The sequence below is a fragment of the Athene cunicularia genome, assembly GCF_003259725.1.
Source record: "Athene cunicularia isolate RWA chromosome 2 unlocalized genomic scaffold, athCun1 chr2_part1, whole genome shotgun sequence".
Lineage (NCBI taxonomy): Eukaryota > Metazoa > Chordata > Aves > Strigiformes > Strigidae > Athene > Athene cunicularia.
Window position 1 is genome coordinate 117,943,085 of NW_020799095.1, and position 16,581 is coordinate 117,959,665.

A 16,581-nucleotide genomic window follows, 5' to 3' on the forward strand; every position below is an offset into this window, starting at 1 on the left:
TATCTAAACAAAATGCCATATGACATTGAAAAATCAAAATGCTTCATTCCAGAAAACTTATAAATATAGTACATTTGTTCTAAAATCACATACTTTTAAGTCAGAAAATTGTAGACAAGAAGTGGTCTAGATCTGAAAGCAATTCTTTTGTTGATAGCATTTTTGTGTTTGTCACAATGCAATAACAATTTACACAGTCCTTCAGGGTTACAAGAACATAATTAATAAACTATATTTAATGACTGAGAGTTAGTGCTTTTATGGAGCAGAGCTCCAAGACCAGGACTTTAGATCTGAGCACATCTTATCTTTTTTATTTCTCACTCTTTCAAATGTTTGCTCTGTTTAGCCATGCTGCATAATGAATGGCTGTTCCCTGTTCTATTTTTGGCCTAAAATACAACTATTACAATAGGAATGAATTTCTTCTTAATAGAGTCATTCTGAAAATTTCATTAAAAGTGTCAAGTCATATCTTCCTTTTCTATGGTCCAAAAGAGCCTGCTTTCTCCAGGGCACTGGGGAAGATAGGTCAGCAGACATGTGTCTCTGAACAACGTTACCGACTTGCTGTCTTCAGTCTTATGAGAGGGTTTGCAAGTGGTGAAAGAGGAGGAAGGATGTGGCAAGCCACTTAGTTCATATTATGGAGCTCCTCTCTTTGAAAGCTGCTCTGGATGTTTGCAGGGCACTCTGGCTCCTATTAGCAGTCAGCTGAGGAATAGCCTGGATGTGTGCGCATTCCCAATGCATTAAATGAAGACACAGGTTTCCCCATTTCATAGATCACTTCACAGGAAACAGGATTCAGCCCTAAGACTTACTGTACTGTATTATTTGCACTTCTGTTAATAAATCATTCTGCTTATTTGTAAAGTAAAGCCATACTGTTTTCCATGTGTGAATTATCCCCTTGCCCTTCAGTGATTCCTGAGAAAAGTTTCCCAAAGGTCAATGGGAAGTAACACTTTCTGCCACAAACAGAATAAAACTTAGGCATTGCTATCCAAAAATCGCAAGACTGAAAGTCTCTCAATATGGATTATTTGTTATTGTATCCCCAGCATGAATATTTCTAAAAGCTTTTTTAAAAAGCTGCTTTAACATAAAAGCATATAAGGTACATTATAGACTTCCATCAAGAAGGATCTGTCTCCAGAGCATGTATAAGCATTGAACCAAAATACTCAGCTGCCTAAGTGCAAATGATATACAGGGGAGTTATCCAAAGTAAAACTTTCAAGAGGCAGGGAGCTTGCATTTAGTTAGTGCTCAAAACATAGGAACATGCACATCTTCCTATCAATCTGCACCATCCTCCTGAGTTTTGCATTCTGAATGCAAAGAAGTTCAGCAGAGCTGCTGTCTCATTCAACTTATCAGATAAAACCCACAAATTGCTCCACAGCTCCAGTCAGTTCCTATCTATGCTGGGAGGAATGTGTCACAGAGGAAAAATATCACAGATCAGCTGGTGGATGGCAACTTAAGATGTGTGAAGCAGCCTGGCCCACAGCTGTTGAAGAAACTCAGCAAATACTTGGGCCCAGAACCTGGGGAATGACTGGTTAAACTGTGCTTCTGTGCACTTTCTTTCCCCCATCAAGATCCTGAGGGTAGAGAAATAACTGCCCAACACTGAGGTAAATGGGCATCTTGCTCAAAGGAAAGGACCAGCTCCCAGAACCCACAACTGCCCAGAACTACTGCCCCCCTGGAGCCAACATACTGCTGCTCTTCAGGGCAGTAGTCCCAGCTCTCACTGGGGTCAAGTCTGTGCTCTGTTTGGGCATGAGTACAGGTGGGTTTTTGCTCACTCTTTAGTCTCTTTCCCCATCCTCCAGATTCTCTATCGTTTGCACACATTGATAACTCAAACCATGACCCCCTGAAATCACTCTTATAATCCTCACTGTAACTAATATCTTGCCTAATGTCATAAAGGAGTCTAATGAATATGTTGGTAGTTCCAGTGCTTCTAACTCAGAGGACTTTGAGATGTCAGAGAAGTGGGAAAAGATTAAAAAAAAGGGAAAAATCCATTTGAGACAAGTCTTTTTTTCTGTACCCTTGTTTACAGCCTAATGCATTACCCAGTGAAATCCATATAAACCCTCCACTGAGTAAAGCACTGGGTGAAGAGATTACAGCATCATCTGGATACATCACATCAGACATAATTTTCCTGGTTTGTTTTCCATCTTCACTAGAAATAAAGCACTAAAAAACATGAGCTGAAAACATGTGGATATGTGCTGAGATCTGAGAAAGTCCATCACCTTCCTGGGGCCTTGCGTACAACTCATAAAGACAAGGTGGCTCCAGCTATCCCTTTGTAGAGATGCCCACCTGTGATACACCTGGATGAAAATGCATAGCGACTTTAAGGCTTGCTATGAAACCTTGGTTACTAAACATATTTCTTGATATATGAGAATAGACTGAGAAGTGACACTGAATTTCTTGCCTGAAAAAGCTTGCTAACTTCTTTGTCCAAAGTGGCTGTTCCTGGTTATCTGGTTTCCCCTCAGGTGCTCCTGAGGGTCACGTAAAGAGTGAGTGTCCTGCTGTCAGACAGCGCCTGAGTACGTGTGCCCTGAAGACTGTAGGCCAGATGGTAAAGAGCACAAGCTGTGAGAAGAGCCACAGACAGCAAAGGATTATAACTTATATCAGCAAGTTTTATCTCCTACTTACATTTTGTTTTCCAAATGAGGAAGTCTCACCTGCTTTGAAGTGTCTATTCCAGAATTTCCAGAGGGGCTAAATCTATTATCAATGTCAGTAAGTGCATACCTGGAGGAAAAACTTACTCATAAACAGCAGGTTTGCAAGAGCAGAGGGCTGACCAAGCAGAGGAATGAGGAAGTGCTCTAACAGCTATTCATTTATAATGTAAAGAGGCATGAAAGTGCACATCAGCTCTGCTGCTGTTACAGTGCATTAGTGTACCTGAACAGAGAGCTTTCTATCTGAGGACCTCAAAGCACTTTACAGCTGAGCTCTCAGTAATAAACTGTGACACTTCAAAAACAGGAGAGCTATGGCAAAACCAAAACGAAACAAGACAAAAACTAAAAAGAAAATTTCAGCCTAGATTCCAAGATAAAGGCATGTAGAACAAGGATGATCTCTCATTTGACTTTTACTCAAAAACTCAGTGACATACTCCCACTCATACAAATGGAGACCTTTTGTGTTCAGGGACCTCTCAGTTACTCTCCTACTTCTCTATATCTCTAAACACATGGGGTTTGTCTGTATGAAGTTTAGGAAAGCATGAACGCAGATGCTCTGCATTTAGAAAAGGAGAGGCCAAAATGATGGTGACTTATATGCAGGGTATTAAATGTATCCTTAAAGACACAGACATTGGCACTGCACAAGAAAATGATGAAAAACTAACTGCCTCTTCCTTTTTTTAACAAAATAATTTTGATGCAAAAGATTTCATATTCAGCACTCACTCTTTAGCCCAAAAAGCAAAACAGAGCTTACACCTAAAGTTGAGCCTCCGTAGCAGTTTTGTGGTTTTACAGCCATATCTTCCATTCTTTTAAAACTGTTTTTATTTTATTTCCAAGTGACCCAGTAAAAAACACCAGGTAAAACATCGTATCAGTGGAATCAATGGATTTAAAATTGCAACTGTCTACTGTGCAAAATTAATTGTAAAACCAACTTAAAAGAATTTGGAATTTCAGAAACCTCTTTTTACCACCACTACTCTGCAAGTTCTACAATTCAGAACCCTGTTTTCTGGGCACATACTGACATATCCACAGTTCACCCTCACCACTCAATCTCTGTTCTGTCACGTAACAGAAAGAGCAAAGTTTGACAGCTGTCAGCAAATACTGACAGACTTATCAGGAGCTTCTCGGTCTCTCTACAATCAGAAATCTGCAATCCCTGTCTGTCTCACCTTGTTCATGAAGATGTTTTGAAGGATGCAAAAAACATATTGTTCTTTAAACTGGATCAATGTAATTTCTTGAGAAAGGTGCTGAAATTTGCCAATATTTTTTTGCATACAGTTTTATCCCCAAAAGCTGATGTTAAGCACAGTGCTTTTTTATCGGTGCCAAACATGTTGATACTATGTCCACAGAAAATTTCTTCTAGAAAAATTTTTACTAAACTCTCTCTCTTTCCTCTCCCATCTCTCACTCCCTCCTCTGCTTCCTTCCTCTCTCTTCCTCCCTCTTTCTCTCTCTCTGATAAATCTCTCTCTCTGATCTTAGCTGATAAAAATGAAAGAAATGTAACAGATTCATTGGTAATCTCAGCATTTTACATATTTTACTGGCACATTGACTAATGATGCAGTCTGTGTAACATACTCTTTTCCTACAGTTGTGTTTGAAGAAATATTGACCTATAAATTTGATACAGTTCTAAAGTTTAACATTGTACTTCTAGATTAGTCTGTGTGTTAACTTCCTGAAAGTCTGAGAAAAAACTCAGTTCTTCTGAAGTCCTGAAAAATATTTTTGGTTATATAATAAAAATCTTACCTTTTCTCCTAACATTACCTAAGCTACAGAGTAGAACAGACTGATGTCCAAAGGCAAGCTCATCACTGATACTTTACCTTTAATAACATAATAGCAGGCAATATATTCTAAGTAATATTTGCAGCACAGTGATGATCAGTACCTCTTATTTCAGGGTCCTTGCAAGTGATGAATAAAACCAGAAGGATTATGGAGAATGGAGGAGCCTCTTTTATCAATGCCTTTGTAACCACCCCAATGTGCTGCCCATCGCGTTCCTCCATGTTAACTGGGAAGTATGTGCACAACCACAACATATACACCAACAACGAAAACTGCTCTTCTCCCTCATGGCAGGCTACTCATGAGCCACGTACCTTCGCCGTGTATCTCAATAACACTGGCTATAGAACAGGTAAGAGACAAATCAACAGCAGTTCCTTGTTTAAAGTAAAGATGACAGGTATTCAGCAATGGGTCTCAAGTCACTGCCTAAAATGAAGCAACTGTTGTCCCAAATTGGGTTTACACAGCAGAGGTTTAGTCTTATGGAGAGGGAGGGTAGTACTGCCTGCTGGTCCAGATCCACAGCTAACGACCATGTAAAGAAACTCACTTGTAATGAAGCAGCATATTTTCACATTTGGATGTCCCGGGTGGGAAATAAGATGTTGGTTAGTTACACCTAGTGCGAAAGAGGTGCATTTTAGTGGCATTGTGGGTCTGAACTGGCTGTTCCAGACGTGATTATGGTCAGTATTATGGCCTGCTTGTGGACAGCTGCTAACAGTTATGGAAGAAGATGTCAGGGCCAGGCTGGGGACTGGTGCCAAAGACCTCACAGGAGCAAAGTGCCTGTCATGGGAGTGAAACAAGGTGAATGGTATAATTTAAACTTTGCCATGGGGAGATATTTCATTTGCATTTTCTGAAAAGGAATAGAAACATGCCTTTAAGACGGATTGTTTTGCTGTGCACCAGTAAGATTTGATCGTTTTCTTGTAAATTCCTGGTGGTTTTCCGTAGTCAGGAGATCCCTTTCCTGTCTACAAAGAACTCTTCTTATTCCTCTCGTCCGTGCTTCAGCTTGATGTAAAACCTGATTCATTTCTGCATCACCTATCCCCTAAGATTCAATCTGTAGACACATTAGGCTCCAGCCCGACTTCCCTTTCACAGGGTACAGGAGTTGTGTGAGGTCATCAGAGTGTAATTTGTCCAGAAGAGTTGTTCGACTACAAAGACTCCTCTTTACAGGACCAACGAGGCACAGATCTTGGTGCCAACTGCGTTCTTTACAATGCAGTTGACAGCAAAGAAATTTGTCTCTATCGGTGGCTTAGGCACAAGAACGGATGGCTTTCAAAACCTATAGCAGGCAAATGTCTCCATGCTGTCTGCTAGTCCTAATTCTCCTAATGCTGCTACATCAATTGCCTCAAATTTATCTGCCTGTTTGCCATCTTTTCTTCACAGACAGCTCGCTCTTTTTTCTTCTGTCTCTCTGCATCTGTAGTTCTGGAGACCTTCTGCATCCTGTATAAAAAGCAAAAGCAGACAAATATTTAACTTCTTTGGACCTGGTCTTGGCTCTGACACATGCGCTGAATAGTACTTCAGTCTCTATTAAGCTGGTTTCAGTGAAGTTGCCATGTGAGTACAGTGCTGCTAAACCTGAGTAAGGGTCAGAATCAAGACTTTGGAGGAGAAAAAGAGGGGAGAGAGAATTGACAATCACTGCTAGAAAAGGTGCTGAATTTTCCCTAAAATATAAGCTTTGTCTTGTGGCTTATGTCTCAGAAATCCTTTCTACTTGATCTATGGTTGCTTCATGTGGGACCTGGCTTTCCTGCTCTTAAAAAATTTAGCAGCTTATTGACTTGTCATCTAATATTTGCACAACTAAATGCCTCATGCATAAAATGGATAGCTCTGTCACTAGCCCTCTCTGCCCTTCTGGGGGTAAACACTCTGCTTTGGGTATTTCTTCTTCACTGTCTTGTATTATGAAGGCATGCAGAGATGTCTACTAAATACAGACTTGGCCCTGTTAAATGGAAAGGAAAAAGGGGTCAAAAGAAAAGGAAAAGGAAAAAAATCCCTTTCTAAAGGCAGGCAGATAGAACATCAGTCCTAAAACTGTCAGCGGTAGGTGAATTTTAGCAAGGGGCAAGAAGGAGAAAATGGAAATGGAAACAAATGAAAATACTTGTATAAAACTCCAGTTCTGACCAAGGTACATTATTTGAACCTGTAATAAAATGCCCCCAAAGAATTTATCCATTTACTCTTTGTAAGATGAGCCTACATTCTAATTACCCCATAATTATTTTTTCCAGTAGCAGTTTAATTAACAATAGATCTTAGAACACATTTTTAAAGGACAGTGTTGCCTCATTAAAGTAATCAAAAGTCCCCTAACCAACTAATGATCTACACTTCCTAGATAGAAAGTTTAGTAAATTCATAATCACTCAGGAATACCTGGGAGTCAAGAATAACTGAGAGTGAGAAAGAGGGAACTGGGAAGAGAGTGTGGCTACATGACACAGACTAGTTGTGACTCTGTGCTGATATTGCAGATGCTGTGGGTATTTACCCTGTGCATTTCTACATGTTTTGAGAAGAAATCAGTATCCTCTTCAATGAGAAACAAAGGGAGGGGAAGATAAGTGAGTGACCCAATGCCACTCACAGTTTTGCAACAGTCCTGAAAAGGTATTGGTCCAGAGAGCTCAAGTGCAGATGAGGCAATGTGCAATACCTCCAAACTGGTTCTCTGTTTCAAATGATGAGGATTTAGCTCTCACTTTTTGCATAGCATCAAATTACTATATAAACTGGTGGAAATAAAAGAGTGGAGGATTTTTTATATAATGTCCTTACTTTTTTTTTCTCCAAATAGTTTCCAACATCTATGAAGCATCCATTGTCTAAACTTGCCACAGCCTTAACTAAACCCTCCATACTACAATTGATCACATGTGGTTGAACTGCTTATGAGGGGAGTCCTGCCGAAGCCACAAGTACTCCATGCAAGCACAGTAGACCGTTTAGAGAGGTCTGAAATGTGCTCTAATGAACTGCAGTCAAAATTAGAGCCCACTGGGAAAATTTGGCGAACAAGAGAATGTTTTTTTTCTTTCCTTTTTCTATTTTACTCTTCTACTCCTGTTTTACTCTGATGTAATCTAATGGAGACATTGCATTTCATGGGAACATTCCTTTTTGAAGATTATACTAAATCACAGGCAGGAACTGTGCTGGATGTTAAGAGGGCAGACAATATTGAGAAACAACACTGCCAAACCAAAATCACTTTTGCTTCTAATTATAATTTTTAAAAATCCCAGAACAATTAAGGATGTTTCAATGTTTACCGTTTCCCTTACTCACAAGCTGTATGTTAATGTAGCAATGAGTCAACTGCACAGCTTCCTTGATGCTGAAAGTCCATAAAACTGGTAATGTTAAACTAGAATTTGTAGGAAATAACAAGGAAAGCACAGTAAATAAATAGAGAAAACAAAGCAACTCTGGAGAGCTTCAGAGAGATGAGACATTTGCTTTAATTACATAAGCTCCAGCTGCTCATATGGGAGGAAAAAGTGTCACTCTGTATTGACTTTCAAATTTTGTGGAAATTGTGAGAAAATCTTGAGAAGTTTTCATCTCATAGTTTTTTATGTCAGTAGACATCCCTTCAGCTATTCAGATTCAGGAATTTTATCCTTAAGAGTATCAGTTGTCCACGTTAGAGATTGTGCTTTGTGCTTTCCAAAGCACTGACTGGTTGTTTGCATGTTCTTTCAGGCCTCCCTGCAGTACTGTTAAAGTCTTTTACTTGCTTTACCTTCTACTGTTCTGTCCCAGCCCTACAGCACGTAGCCTTGCCTCTCAGATATGACCTTCTGTGCTGACAGCTCACACTGCCATTCACCTATACAAACATAAAAGAAAACTTCAGGAGTGCACTATCTCAACTTTGACTTCCTCTAGTAGGAAAAGAGGATTGTGCTACATCTTAATAACTGAGCAGTAGCAAGCATTATCTTAGTATTTTAGAAGACAGAGCCATGACAGCAGCACAGCCAGTATCTGGAAGACAGAAGTATGACAATCATTTTATTATTAAATAGAGTATCATACGTTTTATACTGCAGGATTTTACATTCTTTCCAGTGGACTTTTCATCCCTTTGCAAGTATGAAAAGTAAGTTTAAGATTCTCACCCTCACTTAACATGCATATGCATTAAGAGCCCTCCATACTTAGTGTTACTCAGTAGAAATACTACCTTCCGATTCTGCCTCTTCTTAGCCCTCCACAGCCAGCCTAACTGTGCTGGAGAGAACAGGAGTATGCTCGGGCTCAGCAACTGCTGACAGCCTCACAACAAACTCTGGAGTAGGCTCTCCCCTAATGGAATCCCACCTGAAAGAATAGAGATCACCAAATTAGGCAATTATTTGCTTACATTTTCTAGAATTGACTTTGGGAAGATGTATTTCCCAATATTTTATTTCTTGTTCAGAAGTATCAACTGATCAGAATAACATTCAGGATTCATGTATGCAAGTGTCCTAATGGCATTCTCAGCCTTTCATGGGACAAAAATGGTAGCATAGCAAAGTTCCGCAACTTGAACGTGTCTTCTTAAATGCTTGCCTTTGTAAAACTCAAAACTCAGAAAGTGACAGGACATCGAGAAGTCACTATATGGCATGTTTTGACATTAGTCACAGACTTCTGTGTAGTGAAGAACAGAAATGGTCACTTGCTTGACATCTAGTTAATATGTTCAACAATTCATGTCAGCCTCTGATGTGTGTCAATTGACATCTGTCATTTACGGGAACATTTCTTAGTGTAGTGACCAAAGAACTAATAAAATGCCAAGATGACAAGAGACTGAAAGCTAAGGAGTATTTAAACTGTGCACCATTCCCTTCTGACACACAGGGAAAAGTTAATCTTTCATAAAGGGAGCAAAATCTATGCCTCCTGTAGGTGTGGGTAGACAATACATTTCCTCTGGAGGCAAAGCCAGTGTGTTTCCTGTTCACAACCTTACCATACAATTCACTGCCAGCACATGTTATTTATAATCAGCATCATTTCAGTGACCTAATTTGTATCCTGCCTCATGCACTCTTTCAAAACAGAGAGGGTGACAGAATATGATACAAGGGTGGGAATGACTGAGTGGGGAATGAGTCCTGGTTTTCAGAATATTTCTAAAGTGAAAATAAAGAAAAAGAGAGAGAACTCCAAGCATTCAGGTTTTCTTAATTGATATAAAAGAGGTTGGAGAGCATCAAACATAATTTAACTTGTAAATATTTTAAATAATTCAAAATATGAATCACTTTTCAGAATAAAATTGCACTTTCAGTCAAACCACTAAATGTACAAATAAAAGTGACATATGCCAAATATGTTCAAATAATCCACAAAAAGTGAAATGCAAAAGAGGGAAAAACCTGAAAAGGGTAACATGCAGGATTTTCTAGTTTTATGGTATCATGTGAAGTGAAACGTTTTTTGGTTTCTGTCCAGGACCTCATCAAAAACCACAGCATGTTTGCTTGTTTATGCTTAAACCAGAATTCTGTGCTATTAAATATTGCACAGAAAACTGTACAGTAAAATAGTTTTAGCAAGTTTACATGTTCAAGTGCTTCATCGAGGAAAATCTGCATAGAACATTGTCTGTGCAACTATTTCATATCTCTTGTTCATGTGGCCAAATGATAGTCTTTAACTACATAATAGCATATCTCTTTTTTTGGAGGGTCAAATTTCTTTGGTTTAAAAAGATAGACCAGTTCTATCAAGCGGCATGATGCTGGAATCCACATCAGCAAGGACTGGAGTGTCAGATCCCCTCTGCAAAACTCTACTGCTTTCTTACTGAGTTACTAAGCGGTGTGGGTTTTTATCACATATAGAGGGGCTGAGGGTGCAGCTGTAGATTTTCAGATGTCTGCTGAGAGGAAGGTACCAGTGATACTCAGGGGTCCTTTCAGGCATTGTGTCCTCCTCACTGTCCAAAAGCACTTCTGGCTCCCTTCATCATACCCCGTTAGGCAAAGCAGTCTCCAGTCTTCAGTTTTCTCATCCCAGTTTTCTGGCCCTGCAAGACCTCACCTTGGCCTCTGCTCTGAGACTTGTCCCCCAACCTGTTTGTCCTCAGCCCTTCCCACCTTCATTCCCCTCCTGAGTCTGGTCAATCCTTGACAGACATGTCCTCTTCCTACCACTTACTGTTAGAGATCTCCTTTCTCAGCCTGATTAGCAAATCTGCTTCTCCCACCCTCCCTGCCTTGAGGGTCAGTTTCTTTCTCCATTCTGCACTCACTGACCAGTTTCTTAGTTGACACTACCAATCCCTGGGCCCTCAAGACCCCACTGCTTTCCTCCTAACACACACACACACACACACACCATCTCAGCTCCTGTGTTGGATCTGCTGAAGTTCCCCAAACTATTTGTCCTTCTGTGGTCACTTCCTGATCTCTAAATTTCAATCAGCTTTCTCCCTTATACTGACACCACTCACAGGTAGACAGGGTATAAAGTCACTAGGTGCCCAGATCTCCAGCACATGAGAACTGTAGGGCTTTTTTCAAAACTGGGCAAACTTTGGACAGATTTTCACCGGGATGATATAAGATGCCTTCTTGACAGAGAGTCCATCATGTCTTTGACAGCATTCGCGCTCTTAGTGCAGAGCATGGAAGTGCTATCAAATTAAAGCTAATTTTTTTCAGATGTTAAACATAATTCCTTTTCCATTACTGCGGTTCTCAAAGATGGCTACTGTTGGGGCTAAGAAGTTTCAAAAAATTCAGCCTGAGGCAGACATCCAGTGTGGAAAATTTCAGTCCAAGTATAAGGAGGTTATAAGAAACTGAAAACAGGGACTTATAATGAGAAGTGTCAGACAACATGAATACTGGAAAGTGCTACCAGCTTGGCCCATAATACAGGCTTTGTTAAAGACATCACCCAGGCTAATGATTGCTATATCAAGTTATAGACTAATGCCTTTTGCAACTGCTGAGTTATAAAATCTTTAATGCTCCTTTTGGTTACAATGGTAAACCTGGCAGCAACTGGGAAAGACCCACAAAGCTGGAGAAAAAGTAGAAAACCTGAGGTTTTATGCTGTGGTTAAGTTACAAGGCTGGGAACTGTGGAATCGGAATAATATTCTTGGCAATGCCACAGGCTTCCTGTGTGACTTAGGTCTAGCTGAAGGTTAACCTCTTGGTGCCTCAGTTTCCTTACTGCATTCTTGAGACATTGCTTATTTCATTTCCTAGGCAGTGCTGGCATATTGAACTGGCTTTTTGCACTTTAATGACGTGATACACTAATCCTCTGTAATTTTTCAACAGAAGGGAAAAATCAAACTTCTTGGGTTTAAATCTATCGCTTGCATAATGGGAAGAAAGCAAGGGGGAATTTACTGGAATAATCCGGAAGTTGCAGTTTTGTTGGGCTCTGTCCCCAGAAGCACAGAATCACTGTGTGTCAGCCCTGAAATGTCATATAAACAGTACTTCGCAACTCCTGTAAATGGTTTCCTGTCTTTGTTAAAGGAAGTGGGCTGTCTACTTAAAGCTCTTGTCTGGGTCACGGTGACTAAACCTTACGGTAGCATGCTTTTTAAAAGTTTGGGCTTGTTTTAAATTGGAAACATTCCCATAAGCCTCAACAAATAACAAGAGTGTAGAACATAATATAAGTCCTTTGATCTGTGGAAGTGCAGAGATGTCTCACCAGTAGATGTATCCCAGTTCACCTGTACAGTAATCCACTAATGCTGAACAAGAGTTAGGAGACTAATTCTGTTGTGTAATACTGTAAACATTAGTCATAAATGCTTTTAGAAAATACTGTGGAAAAAAAGTACTGGGAATTATGAAATTTTGAACTTCATTCAGCTATAAATATCCTGGCTTCAAACTCCAGAGATTCCCCGAGTCAAATTCTCCTTGCACCCATTGCATCCCCCTGGATCTCTTAGTCCAGTTCAGGAATCATTAGCTAATTGCTAAAAGAAAACCAACAATTTGTATTAAGGCATCTATTCAAGTTATGTACCAAACATATATATTCTGCAGCCGCTTCTGACATACATAGAAGTCTTTATAGCTGTTCACCGTTCACCATGCCATGTGTTGCTGTTTGCATAAACTTAATTGAACATATTCATAGAATACAATTATTCTGATATACTAAGCTACTCTACATGTGTTTAAAAAATAACAATGTGTCCTGGGAACAGTTAGCAAAACTGTCAGAATGCAGATAAAAACTGTCTTATTAAAATGTTAAAATCGGCATTTATCTTTCTTGTTATCCCTGTGGGGCCATTACACACAATAATGAAAAGATGTCCCTTGAAATGGCATTATGTTTTAATGAGGCTTTTACCCATTGAATCATAATCTCTATTTTATTAATTACAAGTCAAAACTCTAACTGTTGTACAAGCAGCTCCTAAAGCTGAGCATTTCCAGTCAGTACTCAGGCGGGAAATTCGGCAAGTGTTGGGGATTCAGCAAACTGAGGATGTGAATTGACTCTACAAGCCAAGCATGTGAAGATACAGCAAGAGCATTTGCACATCACAGTGTCAACTCCTGGCCAGTTCCATGACATATTCCATAATACTTTAACTGTTTACAACCCTTTGGTTAACAAAAAACAACTAGAACCCCCATCACGATTACTTGCTGATTTTTTTTTTGGCCCCATGGACACTACTGTGCTTTTCTTTTACTCTGGAGCTGTCTTCATAGGGAGTGTGAGGAGCCAGACACTAACTGCTGGCGCTAGGCTCTAGCTCTGACTCACTTGCTCTATCCTATACTCAGTGGTACTCAGAAAACCCCATGGTGAAGGGACTGAACTCTTGTGTTTCAGTAAAAACCTTGGCTTTTCCCTTCATCTGTCTAATTATTCCTATTCTTTTGAGCTTTTGACCAACAAACCACTCTTGGTTAAAGCAATTTGGCAAATGTTATCCATTATCACAGCTACCGCTGATTCTACCAGTATTCAGGGCTTTGCTATACATTTGATATGGGAAATGCTTTATTCTACAACAGAGGGAAACATTTATTTCTGCAAACTGTCACTCAAGGAGCTGCTTAAAACTTGACAGCTCTGAGATTATTTCTATGATAAATACTAAATCATTGCCAACACAAAGGTGAATGGTTCAGATTGTCAATCCAGTCTCATAACAGGCACCAAAATATGGGGTTCAGGGTGCCAATGGGGGTGCTAAAAACACCATTATCAAGTTTAGAAAATTAAGTAATCTAAAGCAAGGAAATTCCAAGAAGAATTGGCCGCCATCAGCTCCAAGCCTTCCTTTCCTCTTCTAAGTTCAGTTTCTCTTTTCTCATCCTTATGACCCAGATGGTTTCATCTCTGCATTTTGTGCTGGTGGCTTTCTCTCAGGTAATGCCTGAATATCAAAAAGGAGAGAAAGCAACTGACTGTTTTAGTGCCAAAACTGAAACTGTGGGGACTTTTCTAAGGTCTATAAAGGAACACTCTATGGTGACATTAAACTTAGAAGCTGCAGTAACTCTTTCCTGATCATCTCTCTGCTACAGTTTTTCAGAGCTTGGCCATTTTGAGACACATTTTCATAGTCACCTCTGTTATTTACCAAGGCACTACATCAAAACCTACAAACAGTAGAACTTCTTAGAGAAAAGCTTGCCAATGATTTTCAAATGGGCAAACCCATTTATTTTTCCCTAGCCTTTTTCTTGGAAATTGATGAGCTGTTTGGCTAAAATGTTCCATAGAGCAAAATGCAGCCTGAGTCAGATAGCATGGAAACTATCATCACTAATGATTGAAGTTTGGCAACACCATAAATAGCAGAGTTCAGCTCTCAGTATTAGTTAATTATAGGTGGGGCTATCAAACCATCCTACATGATAAATTGCCATAACTTCCACTTCATAGCTTAAAACCCTCTGGTCTTTGTGAGAGGCAGTCTGGCAGCAGTCCTTTACAGATGAGCATAACACAAGGACATTCCCCAAGGTCACGCAGTAGATGCTGATGGATCTCGGGTGGCATTCAGGAGGACTGACATCAGATCTCCCCTATAACCACAGACTGTCCTTGATTTTTCTTGGATTGGTAATACTTCTTCTCTCTCGGTCACATCACTCTCCCATACTTATCTTCACTGTTGTCTCTGAATTCTCTTCCTCTTCTACTTTTTCCTTGGCTTTCCTTCCCACAGTATTTCAGTCTTTACGCTTACACTTTCCCTGAACACCTGACTTTCTGAGAGTTTAACCCAGTTTGGCTGCCTTAGAGGAAAGGTATGGTTTCCATTACAGGAGGCAGTAGTGCTGGGCACATCTTTGCTCCCCACGGTCACCCTCTTGACATAAAGCTTCTTGACTTACGGTTGGCCTCAAGAGAAAAAAGGAGAGAGGCTGGGTTGCTTTCTCAATGGCTGTGGGAGAAAGAGCTGGAAGCCTGGTCTAGTGTCTGTAGGACTTGTTTATATCTTACATTTCACATGGTATAGAAAAGTAGCATATATGACTGTAATCTTTGGTTAGTGACATTTGGCAGTTATATGATTTGATTGCACTATTTTTCTGTTGCCTCAGGCAAGTTTTAATTATAAACATCTTGATTTTTCCACCAGTTTTCCCAGGAAGTTCACCATGCACACATCAGTCAGATCTGAATTATTTTCACAAATGTGCTTTTTTAGTTAGATTGAATGTGTCTAGGTTGAATGTGAAGTTTTCTAATGTGACTTAATTTCCTAGTAGAAAACAAGTACAGGAGTTTGAATTGTGTCCCAAAGCCCAGCTAAAAAGCCCAGGAAGTGTTGCTGGGCAGCAGCTCTCTGCAGGCAGCCCTGGCTGGCCAAGCCCGGGCCATGCACCATGAGGGATGCAGTGAGGTGGGCAGCTGCCGCCCAGAGGAGTGTTGTCCCTGGAAAGGGACAAGTCTCTGTCGTTCCCTCCTCTTCAGGGGTGGGTTTTTTTTTGGGAGCACTGGGAGTACCACTGTGTTGACTGCTGAGGGTACAGATGACAGAGCCACTGGCACAGGTGACCCTCCAGGGGCTTGTAAACCTCATGAAAATTAAAAATGTAAACAGTGAAGTTACTCAGACACCCTAGTGACTTGCTGGGTCTGAGCTGAAGCTAATAAATATCTAAAACAGCAAGTTTCAGACCCAGTCAGGTGTTTTGTCCCCACACTTCCCAGGCAGTAGAAAAGCAGGGCAGAGCCTTCCAAACTGACTTTTTTTATCCAGGCCAATGACCCCATAGAAGTAGCTAAAAGGCTTCAATACCCATCTGTCCCTAGAAGCAATGTGGCTGCATTTACCAGGTGCCATGCCAGCTTTAATCCTCCTTCACAAGGCTCATTGGCTGGCTTTTGGTGTCTATGTATCTCTGTCATTAGTGTTTCGCAACTCCCAGATAGCTGGTAGCCCACTGCATGGCAAGATTGTTTTTCTTTTTACTTCTTTCCAGAGGAATTGGCAGGAGCACCTGCAAACTCCCCTGAAAGTTTCAGTCTGAGTGGGTTCTGACTTGTCACCTGGAGCCAATGGAAAAAAAATACACTTAGTTTGGCAGGTCAGGTAGAGATGCTTGATCTCCAAGTCTTTGTCTTTTCGTTAGTTTTGCCTTAGAGAAGCTGTGGCAGCAAAGCAGGGCGGGGATTCCTTCTTGCCCTACCAGACATGGACCAGTGGTGTGGAAATCTGGACTTCCCACACCTTTTATCAAACCAGCAAACATAACCAGGTTGCCAGGCTCAAACTTTCAAAAACCAGCAGCCAGGCTCAAAAACTTCACAGGACTTGCTTAAAACCACAGGGTGCTTCTCAGATGTTTCCTCTGGGCACTGAGTTCTTATTCTATTTTCAAGTGGAAACTAAGAGAAACATTCTAAAAAAACCCTGAAAATATTTCACATGAGCACTAGATTCCAAAAGATTAAGAAGAAAACCTAAAGTCACAAAGGTCTTCAGCTCTCATAAAAACTCTAGAAATAACTTATTTTA

At 40.3% G+C, this 16,581-nt stretch overlaps 1 protein-coding gene across 4 annotated transcripts in view; it reads left to right on the forward strand.

The window, feature by feature from the left end:
- The window catches only part of SULF1 (sulfatase 1), a 122,328-nt gene that overhangs the window by 58,173 nt on the left and 47,574 nt on the right, over window positions 1-16,581 (forward strand). For all 4 annotated transcript variants that reach the window (XM_026843187.1, XM_026843189.1, XM_026843190.1 and 1 more), the window contains one exon: window positions 4,672-4,911. In XM_026843187.1, the coding sequence (XP_026698988.1) occupies window positions 4,672-4,911 (240 nt within the window). The remainder of the gene's footprint in view (window positions 1-4,671; window positions 4,912-16,581) is intronic.